The sequence below is a fragment of the Thunnus albacares genome, chromosome 1, assembly GCF_914725855.1.
Source record: "Thunnus albacares chromosome 1, fThuAlb1.1, whole genome shotgun sequence".
Taxonomy (NCBI): Eukaryota; Metazoa; Chordata; class Actinopteri; order Scombriformes; family Scombridae; genus Thunnus; species Thunnus albacares.
Window position 1 is genome coordinate 2,073,430 of NC_058106.1, and position 20,838 is coordinate 2,094,267.

A 20,838-nucleotide genomic window follows, 5' to 3' on the forward strand; every position below is an offset into this window, starting at 1 on the left:
TAGATTATTTAAATCTATCAGCTTGAACTGCTGTTGACAGTTTGGCCTGTGGTCTCTGTAGTCTACTGTCAGCTACAGTGGATTCTAGTGGTTTTCATAGTAGGGCTGCTCAAATTAATCGAATTTTATTTTCAATTACGATTTTGGCTTCCAACGATTATGAAAACAAGAAGACCGAGATAAAACGATTATTGTGCCGCATTCCGTTTCGCAGTGATGCTCTGGTTTTGTCTAGTGTTATAAATCCAGCGCATCATGTGTCAGAGCAGCTGGACAGGGCAGTGAGAGACAGACAGACAAGACAGAGCATCGCTCTTCCTCACAGCGTGAATGTGTCTGAATTTAACAAACAGTCAAATGTTCAGTGGTGGAAACTGACTTATTGAGACATCTACAGGCTACTTTGTTTTAGTTTCAGCCAGACTTTGGATGCTGTTATTTTAGACACGAGGATGCTTCGCGCTGTGTAATGATCTATCCTTTCATCCACCTGCTCGGAGCCGCTTTTTTCCTCTGTCTGCAGTCTGTTATAGTGCACATGATTACTTGTAAAAAGCTCATTAGAAACCTGGTTATGCATATACGTGGCAGAGAAATCAGTGCTCTCCAGGGAGTAAAATCTACCTGTGGAAACCAGGTTTCTCTGATCCCATAGTATCAGAAAGCAGGTTTCTCGTTCACATGAAATTTAAGAAATCAGCTTTCTGGAGAAAATCAATAACAAATCAAATATTTCTTTAGGTGTTAACAATTACGGAACTATTTTATGAAAGATGTGAGGACTGACCTCCATATACTGTAGAAATGGTGTAATTAAGATAATTGTGGATGTGTATAACCAGGGTAGACCTTGGGTCATTTCAGCATTTTGCCATTCTTAAGGGAAAGCAAAGGAAGCTCAATGCTATACATAAAAAAACAAATGGGAATCAGAGCTAAATATTGAAATATTAGTGGAAGAATGGTACAAAATGTGTGCACAGAACACAATGTACTAACACTAACTCAGGCACACAGAGAGAGTTCTGCTGGAAGAATCCGACTCAGTTTTAAACAACGCAGATCAAAAGCAGACCGCTAACCAGCCGACAACCTTGTTGGAGGCTCTGTGGTGACCTGGAGGCAAACCATACTCATGTTTTCTAGAGTTATTTTCTTCTTGGTTATGTTGTACTTCATCTCAGTTATGTTGTATTTGTACTACGATCACTGCTGGTGGTTCCAGATCTGAAAACACACAATATAAAAAAAACAAAATAGAAGTAAAACATTATGTAAAATTCACTTCTGTACTGTCCCTCTGTAGGCTCAGTATGTTCCATATACTCATCATTTCAACAACATCTGGCTAAATATGCTGCTTCCATCAGAGCCTCTGAGCTTGACACCCTTTGAATATGTCTGTATTTTGAAGAGAATGTCTAAGCACACAAACTGTGGAGAAGTGGATTTGCCGCAGGAGTGGTTTGAGGTGTTTCTATGGATGAAAACATGTCACTTTTGCAGTCAATTTCTGCATGCAGTTGTATATTAATTTATTTATTTTATCAATGGATTTTTGTGTTTGTTCATTTACGGTTTCCCTCCCCCGTACTTAATGATTAAACACTTTATGAACTGAGCCACAGCAGCAAAAAATAATTATGGATGCTGTGTTTTCAACAATTAATTATAAATGTTTTGTTGCTAATCTCATTGTCTGCCAGTCCACTGAAACTCTTTTACAACTTCCAGCTTCAGTGAGTTGGCACTTTGCCTGTACTGACAGGCACAGGCCAAACGGAGGGAATCATTCCAGTGTTCTTTATTGTTATGCCAGTGGTTTACAGAGTTAACAGTAGCCTTTTGTGTGAAAAACTGATGTTGTTGTATTTATGCTCCAACTCTCCATTCCTCTTCTTAAACATCTGCTTCCAAATGCCTCAATGATATGTCTTCAATCTGCCTGTGCCCCCCCCTACCCCCTTCAGGTGACCAGCTCTCCAGTCTCTATGGATATGAACGGCCTGTCAGTGCCAACAGAGTTCCTGTCACGTCACAACTCTGACGGCATCATCACTTTTGTCGACCCGCGCTGCATCAACGTCATTGGTTATCAGCCCCAGGTTAGCTAAGAGGATTATAGAGACTTTGTACTATGAATGTCATGAAAATTCATCATGGGGATAGGAGTGTTATCAATTGTTTGTAAGTTTTATACAAAGGGAATTTGCCCTGTCCTTGCAACATATTCATATGACACCATCAACCGTTCATGAGCTTTTAATTAAGTTCTTTTTCCTTATTTCTTGTTTAACGTGGTACCAGACATTTACTGTAACTTCCTGTATTTGCAACAGGTTTATATCACAGACAGGCTTTAGTTCCTAGTTTCCTGTTTTTTTTATTACTTTGGTGAGATACCCCCATTTTCTCTTGATAAATTCAGTCTAATGTACATTTCCATCAGTGCAATATCAGAGTCATGTCATACTCACCACTCTGCTGCTCGCACTTTCTCTTCCAACACAAATACACTTTTCATTCACTAGTTAACTCCATTCATTTCTACATTTTTTTGACCACCGTTAGGTAACATCAATGAGAGTCAACACTCACTGAACAATTTTTTACATTAAAATTTTTCCAGTTACTCAAAGGGCACAATGGCTTCCCTCCCTGGTAAGCTTTTAATGTGAAAAACATCTACAGGAAGCACAGACTTCCACTGAAAGTACCTGGACATGATTTAGTACCATAACAAGTTGAACATGAAAATGGTAATTCAGTTTATTACAGAACTATTTGTGTAATTTTAGATGTTCATCAATTTAAACTGGTTTTGGCCAAGAGTGGTGATTATGGGATGTCAGACATAAATGTAAGATGATCTTTCTTTGTTTTGTTGACAGTGACTCATTAGAAAGATTTTTAATTGGGACATTTTGCATGAACATATGTGGACTTAAGAGGTGAAATCTATATTTTGTATGATTATTTATTTATTTTTTTATTTTTCGAAATGAAAATATATCATGGTTACATGATATATTTATGATGCTCAATATAAATTACTCCTTATGCATAAGGAAAGATGGTTTGTTGATGTTTGATATAAACCTAAATGATTAATATAGCTGCAAGCGGCAATGAATGGGTTCCAAGCATAAAGGGCGGTCTTCAACTTAATATGACCTTCAGATGAATTTGAAAACCTGCCACATGCATAAACTGCCACATGGTCGGCAAGTTTGAATTGGACATCTGGGGATTCGAACCTTGGACCTTTGTATCCCCAGAAACGGTGACTTACTGACTGCGCCACTGGAAGCATGACTTAACATAGCCCTTCTCACAACTTGAGGCAATGACATCACATGCAAAACTATTAAGTATTTTTGTCTGTTTAACTTAAAACGCTAATAACAGTCAAAATGTTAGTGAGAAAATTCTGAAAAAAATCACACATCATTCGGCTGGTTTCGGGTGTATAGTCAAATATTTTAGTGGAATTTGTTTTTTAAAATATGATGAAATAGAAAATGTTATTGCTGTTGCATACAGTACAAATTATATGAAGATATAGAATATCACTGCGGACTCACTGTTTGACGGATCTGAACACTTGATATCTACCATCTAGAGAATGTCTGTGTCAAGTTTGGTAGCGTATAAATGAAGACTTGTGGAGATATAGATGTTAACTGATTTTTGCATATTTTGAAAAATATAGAGTGACAGACTTCTGAATTGACCATGGGTTGCCAAAGGCAAACAGTAAGGCAAACTTTTGTCACAATTTAGTGGATGTGCTAAATTTTTTTGGATTTTTTTGAAGTTTGTGAAATGTCTAGAAATTTAGATTAGTGGTAATAAGCCACGCCCACTTTAATTGATCATTACCAAATTTTATGCATCGACTGAATCATCACCCTAGATCGTGTAAACCCAATTTATACAAATCCATGCAGCCGATTATGAGATATAAACTTTTCGCATTTATGGCACCCCCTAGTGGCAGAATATTGCAGGACTGCATTGCAGCTCGGACCTATTATCCAAGTTTGGTTACAATAGCTTAAGCCAAATTTATTTTATGAGTGTTTATGTAAAATTGAACTTAAAGACAGGTTTAAAAATATATAATTTCAAAACGATATGTCTATTCCAGTATAAAATTCTATAGCAAGGGCTCTGTTGCAATAATCCAGTCACACTATGTTCTCAGAGGAACCCTTCATGTTCTGCAGACATTCCATGACTTAGCAGTACTTTGCACTGTCAGCTATGCACATGAGTCACATATTCTTGTGGCCAGTCACGTTCTGCATTTGTTGAATGTTTGTTACTCAACAAGAAAACACTAAATCAGATGGTTATATAGTGTTACATTATAATTCATATCACATACATGCTGTTTGGAAGACATATGTGATTTCAATTCTTTCTGTCTTTTGCTGCTCCATATATGTCTTACTTTTCAAATTAAATATCTGACATGTAATTTATATTATCGCCTGCATTTATAACATTTTCAATTACCTGTCGTCTTTAAGGAAAAGGTTTGCCCTGAGCGTTCAGCTCCGCTATCCTTCATTTCACATCTTGATGAATGATTCACTTTATTTTGAAATCAGAGGAAATTATAGAAACACTGACTTGGAACTCTTAATTTATCGCAAAATGACATTCAGATCTAATGTCATTGCAACAATGCAACATCATATTTTATCAATATTAGTTTGTGCCACCAGATGTATCCTTGATTCAGAAGTCATTTTGTGTTAACTGTAGATATACCAGCATTCTTTTAGTGCAGCATTAGATGTGATATCTGTTGTTGATGACCAGATTATTTATTAGAAGAAAACAAATCTGTGCATATTGCAGTCCTACCTCTCACTGTACAGTATGTAACTGACTGTTATCCTGTCCTATAGGACCTGCTGGGGAAAGACATTCTGGAGTTTTGCCATCCAGAGGACCAGAGTCACCTGAGAGAAAGTTTCCAACAGGTAGGACTGCTGGGCCTAAGCCAGAGATTTTTTTGGCTAAAAATTGAGAAGAGTATGAAGGTTTTATTGGGGCAAAACAACTGAGCACCTGTAACAGTGGAATTTGTAGTTGTAGAAAATAGTCACACATGGATATCAGTAAATTTGTATTTGTAAAAATGTATTTATGAGAAAATATTCTACAGGTATGCAACTCTCATTGCATGAATTGATTTGAGGATGTGCAAAAATGTGAGCATATGAGTTTCTTTATCTGTGATTTGTAGAAAAGGATTTGTGTATCTGCAATGAAGAATTTGAGAAGGTGTAACTGTTGTGTTTGTGGGAGAGAAAAATTTCTACAAGTTTGCAACTCAGAAAGCATTTTTCTCTGTGACTTCAAATTTACTGATGACTGTTTTCTACAACTACAAATTCCACTGTCACAGGTGCTCAGTTGTTTTTCTCCAATAACACCTTCATAGAGAGGACAGAAAAAGAACAAGCAGGCACCTTACACTCGTTGGAGGGAGTGGCAGCCATGGTATCTGTCATTATTAGAGGTCTGTTGACATGGCTCTGAATTGTCAGGATTATCAGACACTGTTTGAATGGGTAAAATATTATTTCTTGTGTGTTGTACGTGGCTCTGGAGATGACATATTGGAAATTGTGTATTTGATGAAATATGTGTCATTTAGGCATCATTTCTTGTAGCTTGCAGATAATACAACATAAGTGAAATGTTAATGCAGTGTAATACATTTACCAGAAGGCAACTGACATTTTCATGAATATTGGACATTGCATGTAGGAGATAACTGTCTCATGTAAATTGGATGATGATTGTCACATAAGGCTGACTTCCTGTTGTCAGTAGATGGCGCTATGACTATGACTAAATATTGACATGTAGATGTGTTCTGGTCTTTACTCTCATCAAGCATGTGAAATTTGGGGCAGATTGGACGATGTACAGCTGAATTACAACAACTTCCTCTTTAATGCCCCAAACATGTTTCAAGGAAAACTAAAAAGCTTCGCAATTTAACATCACAAAGGTCTTTAGATGTAACCTATTGAATTTGAAGTTGCTCGGGTTAAATCTCTAGGGGGAGTTTGTTAAAATACAAGACCTGTAAATGGCTTCACTTTGTGAAAAAAAAAGCAAAGTTGACTCAAAATGGCTTACTTCCTGTTGGACGTAAGGTATGGTTCCAAGTCTGGAGATGTTACCAAATTTCATCTATGTCAAATTTAAAGGTATGGGGGCACCCTTGAGCCATTTTGCCACACCCAAACCCAAGACCCATATCAGATATCAAGTTACGCTACTTCTGATGAATGTGCAAAGTTTACTGAATTTTCGAGCACCCCTAGCACCTCAAAAATGCTAAAAGTAATTAGGGGGCGCTATGGAGCCGAAATGCCAAACCCAAGTTGAACATGGATACAAAGTTTCACAGAGTTTTTTTTTTAAAAACATGCATTATGTCGAAGATGTCGAGAGCATTGAACCTACTGAATTTCATGAACAAAAAAGAAACTGTTCCAAAATGGCCCTGCATTTGGGGGCACCGCGGAGCCTGCTTAGGGACTGTTCGTTATTTAGCAGAGAGAGGGGAGTGGCTGGGATGTGACTTTGTTTTTCTTTTTTTATCTTGACCCTCCGCAGAGCTACAAATAATTTTTCCTTGAGTGACTGGGGGAAAATGCATGACCCTCCCTCCACCATAAATAACCATATTTTATTATATTAATACCAAAGGTAGGTAGAATTGTAGAAAATAAAAAGCAAAGGCTGACCTTTTCAAAACCATTACATTTAATAGTGAACCGTGACTCTTAAACCTTGGCCCTCTGACCCCCTTTCCCTCGTCTGGAAAAAAAAGCAAACTACCAGCCCAACTTACTGTGTCCCCTCCTTTTGTACTGCAAAAGTTACCTATGAATATGGGTGCATGACAGCCACCTACCACACAAAACCAACAACATTTAATAAGCCTACACATCACACACACACATCACAGTGCACTCACAGCCAACATTAGGCCGTGATTAGATTTTAAACTCTTTTTACCCTTTGATGGTCACATTAAGGAAAGTTACTTGAAAATGAAATCCTGGAGTTGAAGAAAGCCTTGGTTTTCTGCATCACATTAGCTCTGGTGAAGGTCTTCCTTTGCAGATTAACTCCAACTTTTCATTAAAAGTTTGCTTGAAAAAGGCATGGATAATCCTCACTAGCCTTGGTTACTCCTAGCTTTTATAGTTTTTTTTTCCCCCTGCTAGTTTGTCATTGTGTCCGCTCCATTTCAGTGTGCCGGTGCACCGCTTCATCTAACGGTGAAGGCCAGGAAAACTGTGTAAACTATGTGTTTGAATGGAGTGCAATCTGTCAGCCAGCAGCAGCAACCATGTAATTGTCAGCTGACAAAACAACAATGTCGGCCTACAGAGCAAAAGCCATGGTAGCTTTCCTAGCTGATAAATAATTGCCAGCATGGACAGTAATGTTCACAATATGATTTTCTAAGCCTAAATGACATTCAATTTGGCGGCGGATCAGGCCTAATGGTGTGCAGATTCAGCCTACTCAGTGCATCACAGGTGTACCAGTGTGTTAATGGTGCATACTCATTACTTGACCCTCTGTAAAATTATAGCTGGACCACCAATCACAGAGTTGAAAGAAGCATTTTCTTCCCAGCAACTGTGGAAGGGAAAAATTCTGATAGGCTGACATTTAACCCTTCACATTCCAACAAACTTAATAGGCAGGTTTGAATGGTTTATTTCCTCAGAAACATGTATTTTGAATAGAAAAAACGTACGAAATGCAACCATTTAAAGTTTTATGTCCCTCCCCTAAGTCAAAATAAAAAACATGTCCCTCCCCAGTGCTTAAAACAGAACAGCAGCTATGGGAACACAACCTTCTAAAAAGGGCTCTTGGATATTCACAGTAAAAGAGAGCATTGGTAAGCACAGATCCACTCTGACACTTGTCTCTCCACAGATCCATTAGGCTGCATTCCAACCGAAATCAGCCCTGTGTCAAAACAATGCAAGGCTGCGCTGGTGGGGGCATGTTGTTTAAGTTACCAGTGAGACCAAGAAATACGATTCAGAGGACGAGTTCACAATTTTTCAAGTCTGTCTTAAAACAATAGTCCGTAAAATGAACACTGAAACAGATTCGTTTTTTTGGGGTTTTTTTGCTGTAATCATTCCTCCTGTTCATACTGACCATCAGAAGATCCCTACATAATGCACTTATAATGTGAGTGATGGGGGACAAAATCCACAGTCCTCCTTCTGTGCAAAAATGTATCTGAAGCTAATGTAAAGCTTCAAATGAGTCAAATCAAGTAGATATCTTTCAACATTACAGTCTTTTTAGTGCCAGTCTCTCTTTTTGTTACTATACTTCCACCACAGCTTAACAGGGAAACACTGTCTGAGGAAACATAAAGAGGGAATTTGATGCTTAAAAAGACTGTAAATGTGTCAGATATCCACTTGATATGACTAACTCAGACTGCTGAAGCCTCATATAAGCTTCAGATAAACTTGAACATGCATTTTTGCACTAAATGACTGTGTGGACACACTGAGGATTTTGGCCTCCATCACTTCCATTGAAAGCACATTTGAAGGGGATCTTTTGATAGCCAGTATGAACAGGAGGAATGATTACAGTGAGGAAAACCTCTTTCAGTGGTGCCAACCATGAGCTACAACTCTGGGCTACAAACCAGCTCCAATGCAAACCAATGGGTGATGTCACATCTCGCTACATCCATCTTTATATACAGTCTGTGCTTTTTTCACACAGCTAATGTTAGTCTGAACGCTGCCTTATACAAAACACCATGGGGCTCTATTGAAAAAGACTTTGATGAAACATTTCACTCTTCAGGAACTGGAAGTCACAGAAACACTGAGAAAGGTATATGTGAGAAACTTCAGATAATGCTACCAACAACCTATAGAGATGTGTGAAACATTTCACTGTTTACAAATAAATGTAGGCTATAACAAGACTACTCTGACCATGATATCGTATATCATTTCCTAACGTATATTAGGAAAGTTTATAGTGATTGATGAGTGCAATAGAGATAGATCCATCCAGGAAAAGAGAGGTCAGGTATTCACCTCGTGGGCTTTAATAAAACTTCTCGTCATTCTCAACAACATCAGGAATGTTTTTCCTTCTCTGACATATCATGCTGCTCATCGTGGAAACCCCTGGCTCTCATCCAGCTCATGCACACGCACACATAATCCATCAACACTTATATTACTCATTTGGCTTATCTCTTAGTAGACAAGCATGTCTTAGTTTGGTTTGACTGACGGGAGAGCTGCCTGGCTGAATGACTGACCTGACTGGGTTCACTGATTATGCCGTTTGCATATGACTGCAAATATTTAGCCTTTTCAATCAACAGTAGAGTGGATTCTAATCATAAGTAGGTCAACAGCAATTCTTGACTCACAACTTGTATTTAAAGAAAAGTATTTTAAAGAACATTTGTGTCTCAATCCTCCATGCTTAATCCATTTAACATACAACATTAACATTCAGTAACACAGAGCCACATACACTTTTACTGACTGTACAGCCATATGTGAAGGACAGGACTTAAAACACTTCTGTACTTCTTCTGTTTTGTCTCTTTATCTTCATGTCCCTGGGTGCTCCTGTTAAAGACTGACAGTGTAGTCCTAGTTTGACTAGACACAGTTTGACTAGAATGCCTTACAATTGTCAAAGAAGCACATATAGAACACACAGTTTTACCTATCTATTTAATCTGGTTATTTTTAGGGGCTGAGCCCAAAAGGCCTAAGGGCGAGGACCCTGTTGTTTTTCATGTGTTTCTTTCTTTCTTTCTTTCTTTATTATTACGCCACTTCAGACCTAAATTTGACCCCCTAAACATGCTCAAAAACCAAATTTGGCACGCACAACAGGCCTGGTGCAAAATTTGATAAAATGTAAAAATAAACCCCCAAAGTGCCAAAATGTGCTCTCTAGCGCCACCTATGTAACTAAAATGGCCGCCACGGCCCGTAGGAATGTCATGGAGAGATCAAACCTAAAACTCAATTATTCGTATCATCAAGACCTACAAATCATACACTGAAAGCCCTGACCTGAATCCAACAGGAAGTCTGCAATTAGCCTTTAAAAAATAAGACTTTGCCCCAATTTTGGCCCCCGAACAAACGCTATCTCCTCTGAGGGCGTTAATGGTATTGGCTTCAAACTTATATAGGTGACTTATGACACTATGCTGAAAAAAAGTTGTTAAAATCTTTTTAATAACTCGAACGGTTTGGATTTTATAAGCCCTCAAAGTTGCAGTGCCACATCACCCTTACAATGTGAAACAATGGGGAAGCATGAACTCTGTGTCAAACAGAGGCTTCTGACGTCTAAACTATAAGTCTGACCACTTTTAAACCTGTATCAATGGATTCGCCATGAAATTTCCTATTAAAATATGATTTTTAATTTAAGATTTGGCCAAAGTCATGGGATTTATGAGGAGATTTCACAAGAAGCGTACTCTAAAATCCTCCTCTCCAACTGCTCCTAGTGATGTCACTCCCTCAGTGCTCTGAAACATTTCGCAATACACACTCATTATAAAATCACAGGAGAAGCAAGAAAAGACTTTAAAACTCACACTCTAATATCTCAAAAACAATAAAAGATAGAAAAAACATGTAAAATCAAGATTTGTAGGTCAAAGTCTCGTGACTCATTTAAAGTTCAAATGAAGTCTGTATCTAAAACTATGTGGAAGCAGGCTATTTTTCTGTCTCCAGCTGCAATTAGTTATTGTCTCTACACACCTGACAGTACACATGTCAATCAAACTTTCAAAATAAAAGCACACCACACTTGTAAGAAATATCCCTCATTTTTGAAAAGCAAAATGATCTGATCCTGACAGGCTAGAGTGCGAGGTCCAGACCAACGCTGCTTGCAGCTTTAATGTTAATTTGTTCTGATTATGTGGTTAGTTTGATCTGGTTGTCTAGTTTGTTTAATCTGGTTAATTTGATCTGGTTATCTTGTTAATTTGGTCTGGTTATCTGGTTAATTCAATATGGTTATCTTGTTTATTTAATGTAATTATCTGGTTAATTTGACCTGATTATCTGTTTGTAGTCAGAGACCCCAGCAGCTGCCCTATTTATTGTCAAAACAGCATCATTCCAACCTTATTGTTCATAGCTGAACTTTAGCGGAACATTTTCATTTCCTCTTCCTCCCCCCCCCCCCCCCCCCCCCCTCTTCATCTGTTCTCTTCTCTGCCCTCCGTGTGGACTGAAAAGTTCTCCATATCTGTGATCAGCTGACCCAGCCTTCCTTGGCAGTTTATTTCACAGTCATTTTAGATCCGTTTCACACTGGGGCTGAATGCAGTGCTTTCATTACTCAGACTGACAGTAAGCAGTGTGATTCGCTCAGAGGAGTAAGATCCAGTGTATATTAGTGGTACCAGCAGCCCGCCACAGAGAACACAAAATCCACCAGAAACCACCACTATAAGACAGCTCAACTCAAAACTGAGAAACCAGTGTAACCGAAATGACTCCTCAAAAAGCCGCAAATTACACTCCTTACACTCTACCCAGATGAAACTGGTTTGTCAACAAGTTGTAAAACTGAATTGCAATAAATGGCTCAGTGGTTGGTGAGTTCTCACTTTGTTCTTTGCTCAGAGAAGACTGCCCTTTCAAAATGGTTTAATGTAGACTCGATAACGTGTCTGTCTGAATGTGTCACTCTCCTGGCAAAACAACTGAACAAACTGGAAATTACAACTACAAAATTGAAGGAAATCGGAATGGGATGAAAATGATTTAAAGCTATTACCTCTGTAGTTCTTCAGTACTCCTTTCACCTTCAGACCCAGGTGGATTATTGTGAGGTCTTCAAAACAACAATATTAGTCAGTGGGTTTCGTCTTTCTGCAGGTGGTGAAGTTGAAGGGTCAGGTTCTGTCGGTGATGTACCGTTTCCGTATGAAGAACAGGGAGTGGATGCTGATCCGAACCAGCAGCTTCACCTTCCAGAACCCCTACTCTGATGAGATAGAGTACATCATCTGCACCAACACTAACGTCAAGTAAGTTCCCAAACACACACACACACGCACAGTCGTGTTTCCATAACTTCAGAGGACATTACACTGCCTTATATTCATTTCTTGGAGACTTATCCTAACATTAACTATAACCACCACATGTCTAACCCTAACCCTTACCCTAACTTTAACATAACCCTAAACTTACCTGAACTTTAAACCAAGTCTTCACCTTAAAGTTAATGATTTATGTTAAGGGTACTTACTTTTTGTCCCCATAAGGGAGGTGAGCCCCCATAACATGACTGTGTAAACAGATTTACGTCCCCACAACATGAGGAATACCTGGACCACACACACACCAGGCTCGACATTAACTTTTTGAGGCATTTGTCCTTCAAACAAGTAAATTTACCTTTCACTCGTCCAGGCACAAAAGTCACTTGTCCGGGTGAAAATTACTTTAATTTACTTTTTTCATTTTGTTTGCGAACGCAGAATTCAGACGAAAAAAACTGCTGAAAACATCCAAACAGTGTCAACATATAAATGATTCAATTTATGAATTTTACTATCCTTGTTAATGATCTTTTCATTTGATCCTGAATTGTGAGGCACTTTGTTAAGTTTGTTTCAATATGAGCTCTAATCATTGATCATCCTTCTGATGTTTAATAATGATGATTGACAGTGTTTTTCTAGGGGGGTTGTAGGCCCCCTGAAACTACTAATTCATCATGGATATGTGGTGTTGACAGTGTCGTCATAGACGCATGGGTGTATTTCTCTACACTACAGCTGAAATGAAACAATTGCACATGAATTAGGTAAATAAATATTAACAATATTTACTTAAATATTAAAAAAAAAAATATATATATATATATATGAACAATATTTATTTTTTTGTAAATGAATATTAACTATTTATTCAAATATTAGCAATATTTATTTACAACACATAAATAATCATAGGCTTTATGCATCATAGATGAACCAGTCAGTCTCTATCTTAAAATCAAATCTCAATTCTCACACTGTCTATATGGTCCATCATATAGATCAATGTTTGTAACATAACAAAATAACAAAACTCACTTATGGGCAATTAATTTTAAACCAAGACAACAGTTTGACTTACAAATAAATCAGTCAGATGAATGATGAATCAGCATTTTGTGTATCTGTCAATTTTAGTGCTGTGTTTACAACAGTTACAGAGGTCAACAACCTTTTAACAGCTTAACAAAAAACATGTTAAAGTCTGTTTCTTTCTAAACACAATATACATGTTAGAAAATAATTATTAAAAACATGTGAAAAGACTGAACTATGTAGTACTGAATTGTGGAGTTAGAGTGTTAAGCTGTTTTTCACCATTTCTGTGTTCAGGATTTTTTATGTGGGCCTGAAATGGTGGATCCATGATGTAGAGGGGCAACTAGCATGACACCGCCCCACCGAACTGAAAATGTAACATACCGACGAACAGTGGCTCTTAACATTATTTATTTTTAAAATATCATCCATGTTGCTTGCCTAAACCTACAAACAAGGCCTATTTTAAATTGTGTATTTCTATACAGGAGTTTGGTATGAGCGTTGTTAACTCAGAGGCTGTTCAGTTGGGCCGTGCTTTCAGCACCTTCAGCAGAAGCACCCCCAGCATTTCAAAGCAGAGAATACTGCTTATTTTTCCATGATTTTGAAACTTAATTTTACATACTTGGAAACTTTTTTAATCATTCAAATTTGGCTGGGTGGTTAATTACACATTTTCTCTGGTGTGTCAAACTCAGAACACATTTATTATTGCTTTTACATAAATAAAAACTTACTTAAATATAGTTGTGTTGTGTTAGTACCTGCATTAATTCCTTTTATAGCATGTTTTAATCTTATTCTTTGACTTTTAGTTAGTGGGGATGCCTTCAGTTTACATTTGGATAACAGATTATGCCTTTTAAACATATTTACAGAACAGTAATTCATCTAGATAGAATGAATCCGGCTGCATGAGTGAAGGCAGTTGCTGATGTTAGGTGATAAGGCCTGGCTTCCAGTAGGTGTTCCGATTCAGGTGTTGGATGAGGCTGAGGTCAGGGCTCTGTATAGGCCAGTCAAGTTCTTTTACAGCATTTCTTTATGGAGCTGGCTTTTTGCACAGGGGAATTGTCATGTTGAAACAGGAAATGGACAAACACAAACTTTTAACATAAAGTTGGAAGCACGTTGTTATCTAATATATAATTGTATTCTGTGGCATTAAGATATCCATTCATTGGACTAAAGGGCCTAGACTAGACCTACCAGGAAAAACAGCCCAGTGGTAGATGGAACCTCCATCATATACACCGCATGATGATGACTTTTCTTTGATGTCTGCTGTTAAAGGGTGCTGAATCTATCATTTAGTCAATAAATCAGTAGTAGTTTTGACTCAGCATAACAGCAACAAAATAAACTCCTATGGTCTTTACACAGAATGTTTTCTATTGTGTCTTGTGCTGCTAATATACTATGTGATTTTATGGCACAAAAAATAAACAAGAATAGGTTGGTGGTTTCTGAGTATGAAAGGAGCTAAAGCTTTCAGAGTTCCTGATTATGGTAGAAGATGGTAGCAGAAGGGAAAGGCCATCATATTCTTTTAGTATTGTGGTCCTGCAGTTGACCTCACAGCCTTTCTCAGCCACCATACTGCCTGGCAGAAAATAAGCTATTCTGTGGGATGAACCATTTAACTACATAGCCTAGTTACCAATGCTAGAAGCACAAAAATGACCAAATCAACAGCAAGTCAATCTGGCTGCCTTGCAGCAAGGTACAGACAAAGCACTCTGCTTCTGAAACAGCCAGATGTAGCGATGTAGCCGTAATTCATATCCTCATGCTGTGATTTGACCTGTGATGTCAGCAACTCACATTTCTCACCTCCCTCTATTCTCAGTATCAACACTCTGATGCTTTAGCTAGTCAAGAATAATACTGACTCTGTCCAGACCTTTGAAAAGAAGCAGTGTCTGTCCCAAGAATGTTCAAGGCAATAGGGATAATATTTACCTACTTTCATTGATTTCCATATTGTTAACATGGTGTTAAATCAAAGTCCCAGTCCTCAGTCTGGTTTGATCTTGGTGAGTCCTGTGCCTTGTTGGATGTGGAATCTCAGGCCCCACAACTCAGCTCCAAAATGCAAGTTGCACCAACAAAGGAATGGGGGTCGAGGGATGAAGGGATGAGGGGTGGAGGGATGATGGATATAGGGTGAGGGATGGAAGGATGAGGGATATGGGGTGAGGGATGAAGGGATGAGGGATATAGGGTGAGGAATGAAGGGATGAGGGTGAGAGTCAGGGTTGAGGATAGATGAACGGAGGTATATGGCTATACACCGGTGCTGTCAGTGAGAAGGGAGAGGAGGGAACTTGGGGGTCGAGACTCTTGAGTGGGGAAGCCATCTCTTCAAGCAACTGGCCCCGGTGGTTCCTGTGTTCAAACAAAGGAGAGAGAAGGTTAGAAATGGTTTTGGGAGGGAGGGATGTGAAAACTGAGACAAAGGGATAAAGAAACTTAGTTATAAAACTTCATATAAACAAAAGGCAGCAGACAAAGTCACTGCCTCAGTCACATTGTATAAATGTCTTAGACACTTTAGTCACTGTTTTATGACTAGGGCTGGGTGACAACCACAAACACTTGTCCCATCAATTACTTAATTTGTCCCCAAAAGGAAAATAAACTTGATATTGTGGATTTGATGACCTTATAGGAAAAAAACATTCACTTTGATCTCATTAGTAGTTCTATGTAAAATAATGTAATAAATAAATCTACATAAACATGTATAGAAATAAACATACACAAAAGATGGACTATAGTATGAAATAAACTTCTCAAAATGTCTGCATGTAGTATATTTTGTATACAATTGAAATAATATACAGTGACTTTTCTGTGCATGTACCTCTTCACTTCCAGTTGGCAGGGATTTTAAACCCAAACATACGATTGTCCGATTGTCCTTATCTCTTAGATGCCTACAATGAATTACAATGTGGTGATAGTACATGAGATTCTATACCCAGTGGCATGCAGAGGTGTCAGACAGTAGGGGGCAGTGGTGTCACTGTTGATTTTCTCATTGGGCTTCAGCTAAGGCAGGGAATAGTTCATACTTTGAGTAGACAGACACAGCCTTATCCAAGAACAGCAAACAGACTGCTTTCATCAGGTACATGTAGTCAGTGTCTTTGTCAGTGTCCCTCAGTCTCCACATGGTAACATTTCATGTGCTATCCCTCCCCAGCTGTCCTTGCAGCCATCACCATGAGTTTAATATCGCTGTGAGGTCAACCAATTACCTGTGTAAACATACAGCTAATAGCAATCAGTCACTTGCGTGTGTATGCATGTGTGTGACATGCATGAATCACCTCCCTCAGACTGAGGCAAAGTATTAACAGAATATATGTTTGATTTATGAGGGCTCTGGAAAAAAAAGGATCTCATTTAGCAGAATACCACAGAGAGCAGAAACAGATGCCTTTTTTTAGCTCCTCACAGCATGGTGAATACCTGTGTGTTGTCTAGGGATGGGAATTGTTAAGATTTTATTGATACCAATTCCATTATCAATTCTGCTTATCGGTCCAATTCTTTATCGATTCCCTTATCGATTTCTGGTGAGTTTTCTGTGTGGAAAAAAGTAGGCCTACACAGGGTTTCAGTGTTAACGCAACTGTATTATTATGTCCACTGTTTATCAATAACCTTGCATGCTGATGAATATATGAAACATTCATGAATTTGAAAGAATCTTACAGTCTTCTGTGTATGAGAAAAAACAAAATGAGGGGAGGCGGAATGCTCCACTGTGTTATTAACATCATGTCTCCAGCAGTGGAGAGCAGCCTCTCTGCTGCACCGTTAGCTCCAGGGACAGCCATCATCGTCCAAGGCGCTGAGTGGGTGCAGGGTTTTTGAGGTGAAACAAACTGAGCACGGAGTTATTTTCTTCTTATTTTCTGTTCTCTTTTCTTTTTCTCACCTCAGAGTTAGTTTAGGCTGTTTAATGCAGCAGTGTGTGTTGGCCGGTGGTCTCATTTGTTACTGATGATCGCTGCTCTGCTCTGCTAACATTAGTCTCTAAGTGACGGCATAGAAACTTCACAGTATACTTCACGTTCATCTTGCAAAGGTAATTATTTACTCATTAAATCAAAAAATTGTTTGCAACCCCTGCCTTTTTTGAAGATGAATTACAAGATAGCCAAAGATAACTCTAGCATGTGTGCTGTAGACAGACTGGAGGCTGAGCTGCCCTCACAGTTGAGTTCCGCCTATTCCTTTCCATCAACATCACATGGCTGGGCATTTGTAAAAGGAACTGATAAACTTGGAGGCATACGATTCCAATGGATTGGATAATTTAGAACCGGTTCTCAACTGGAACCGGTTCTCGATTCCCATCCCTAGTGTTGTCTCTCCTCTGTGTATAAGTGATATTCAAGTGAGAGCACAGTAATCATTTGCCTTACAGTGCATATTGATGAACTGTATGTTGAATGTGTGCATGAGCAGCTCAGTGTGCACATACATTGACCATCTGTATGTAACCATGGTGGTGCATGTTAGGAAAATACTCATCTCAGTGGTGTAAGTGTCCTCTACTTACATGCAGTCTGCCCACCAAATCCAACCCATTTGAAACTGAAAAAAACAGGCACCACAAAAGACCAGACCAGCCTCAGCAGTCACTTTCAGTAAAATGTAAGCCAATCAACTAACAGTGATCCATTAAAATGCGTTTCCATTGGTCACACTGCACTAAGGTTGCTGGCACAATTGTCACTTTAACTGCCTGTTGTTGTATAGTCAGAGGAAATGTCTAGTCCATTTTATTTCTTGTCTTTGTCAGTAATTGCACAATCTAGTTGCCAAATGGGACAGTTTCCTCTAATACACCTGGCCAATCTTATCAGTTAAATGGCAAATGGCTAGCTGTTGATTTGAAAGCTTGGAATCAGTGATAAATGGTGCTGCGTATGTGTCCAATGCTTCGTCCATTTTATCTCTGTGCAGCAGCTGATCACAGCACTCTTCAGCAGCAACTGGCAAAATTATTGTGACATCTCTAACTATAAAGTAAGCCTTTCCAGAAACAAATTTCCAGCTCAGTTTGCTGTGGTGAATATGAGGGGGAGCCTGAGTAATGAGCCTGTAACTTCCTACTGTGGCAGCAAGCTTCTCTGCCTTCACTGCTTTCTGTCAAATCACATCTATGTACATATTGGAAGAATTGAGAGTGTACACACATAAGCAAATTAACTCATACCTTCACACACTCAGGCACACACACACACATGCACCACTGCCATTCTAGCAGTGCTACAGCCATATGATGTGAAATATGAAGCTTTATGAATACAGTGTTGCTTTTTCGTCAGCCTTAAACCTGTTGTAGCAAACATGGAAAGAAAAAAAAATCTCTGAATATTTTTCCTCAAGGTCATGTGATGCTGAGTGTCTGTGTTTACTGCACTGTGGAACTGTGGTGAATTGGAAATTTTGGAGCTGACTCTGGATCCAGACCCACATACTATGAAAGGATTTGGCTGGTGGGGCGCTTCACAGTGTGCAACCTAGCAGTCTACCTATTCCTTTAATTTTATGTTTACCAGATTTTAGCAGTTCTTTTAACCAGTTTTTAACGTTTGTATGTGAGAGAACTTGGCAGTGATTCAGTGATGTGGACTGTGGGAACATTTGCACAGTTTTTTGCATTCTTTTGTGTGACAACGCTGCCTCTGGGCCCTTCTTCCTGCCACGGTGTGGAAGGTCATATCCGCGAGAGTCCTTACAGACTTCGACGGCGAGTATCCCAGCTGAGCTGTGTAGACCGGATAAAAAGACAAATAATTGGAAAAGAGGAAGAAGAGGAGGTCTACGCTGGAGACTCAAGAATCTCAGGCTAGACAACCGCCACAGGCTTCCGCCACTTCCAGCAATCCTGCTGTTTAATATGCAGTGCATCAGAAACAAGATAGATGAGCTGGAGGCTTGGGCCAAATTTAAAAGTGAAATAAAAGCTAAGTGTCTTCTTACCTTCACTGAGACATGGCTCAGCAAAACAGACCGGGACGAGGACCTGACTATAAGTGAGTTTGGAAGTCCAATTTGTCTGGACCGGTCACCGGAGATTACCAGGAAAAGTCCAGGAGGAGGAGTGTGTTTTTATGTCAACCAAAGGTACTGTAATACCGTAGTGGTCAGAGAGAAGATATGTTCTGTAGATATTGAACTGTTGACAATCTCACCCCACCCCTTTTACCTGCCTCGTGAATTTCAACAGCTGTTCTACAGATTAGTGTACATTCATCCGCGAACCAATGCAACAGCTGCTGCTCAGCTGATGGCTGACATAACACACAGACTAGATTCAGTCTTCCTGGATGCACCCAAATTTGTCCTTGGGGATTTTAATCAATGTAAAAAAAATTTGAACATTGTTTTTATTGAGCATTTCACATTGTGTACAAAAAAGAAGTTAAAATTAAATGAGAATTAAAATAAGAATAATGAGTTCTACTTAGTTATACAGCACATCTTGAAAATTGGTTATGCCAAATCATATTTGGCATAACCAAGTAGTGCATTCCATTTAACCTGTGTTACAGCATACAGTCTACAATTCACGAAACACATGCAGTGTACAGTATTTCCCCCAGGTTGAGCGGTTTGGCCTGGCAGGGGGGAGTTAGCAACCCATTGTTGCTAACTTCGGAGCTAACCCCCTTCGCTTTTTACAGCGGTTGGGAAAACAGATGTGACTTTTCTTTGTCTTGACAAGCTGCAGCATTTATTAACCAATAAAATAATGGTCTTAATTGGGCAGCCCAGTAATATAATTGTATATCTGAGAGACCTTGTCCTCATCTCTCTACTGGTAAACACGGAGTTGATCTTTGAGACGTTGCTCCAGATAAATTTCCCCACTACTTAATTGCATTTGTGAAAGAAGGATTGTGGAATATCAGTTGGTAGTGATTGAAATAGGTACAAAAGTCTAGGGAGTAGACTTTTGATGACGTTTACTCTGCCTATACGGCTTAAAGGAAGGGTTGTCCATCTTAACAAGTCTTTCTCAATTTTTTGTGATAGGGGTAGGTAATTGAATTTATTCAAGTTGTTAAGGTTACTGTCTGTCATGATTCCTAAGTATTTAATCTTGGGTTTGACCTGAAAGGGTGGGTAGGTTATCAGTGTAGATAGCCCTGGTTTAGTTATTGGGAAGAGCTCACTTTTAGTCCAATTAATTTTGTAACCTGAGAAACTATTAAAATTGTCAATCAGGTTCATTAAGGTTTTAAGTAGTAGCTTTAAGTAAGTGTGTAGTACTTCCAATTAAGATTCCCATCATGTTTGATTCCTCTCTAATTTGTTGAGCTAGTGGTTCCAGGATGAGAGCAAAAATCAGGGGGGATAGGGGGCACCCTTGTTTTGTACTATGTCCAATAGCGAAGGGGCTTGATACGATTGCATTAGTACTCACTCTAGCTCTAGGTTTATTATATAAAAGCCCTATGCAGTTAATAAAGTATTTACCGAAATTGAAATGTTCCAGGACTTTAAACATATAACACCACTCAACACGGTCAAACCAATTATAGGAGTATCATTTGAACTTCCAGCCTCTGATATTATGTAGAAAAGGCGCCTCAGATTATTCATTGAAGCTCTATTTTTTATAA

At 38.8% G+C, this 20,838-nt stretch overlaps 1 protein-coding gene across 2 annotated transcripts in view; it reads left to right on the forward strand.

Moving 5' to 3' along the window:
- The window catches only part of arnt2 (aryl-hydrocarbon receptor nuclear translocator 2), a 97,151-nt gene that overhangs the window by 48,156 nt on the left and 28,157 nt on the right, over positions 1-20,838 (forward strand). For both annotated transcript variants that reach the window (XM_044347479.1, XM_044347559.1), the window contains 3 exons: positions 1,971-2,105; positions 4,920-4,994; positions 11,976-12,127. In XM_044347479.1, the coding sequence (XP_044203414.1) occupies positions 1,971-2,105; positions 4,920-4,994; positions 11,976-12,127 (362 nt within the window). The remainder of the gene's footprint in view (positions 1-1,970; positions 2,106-4,919; positions 4,995-11,975; positions 12,128-20,838) is intronic.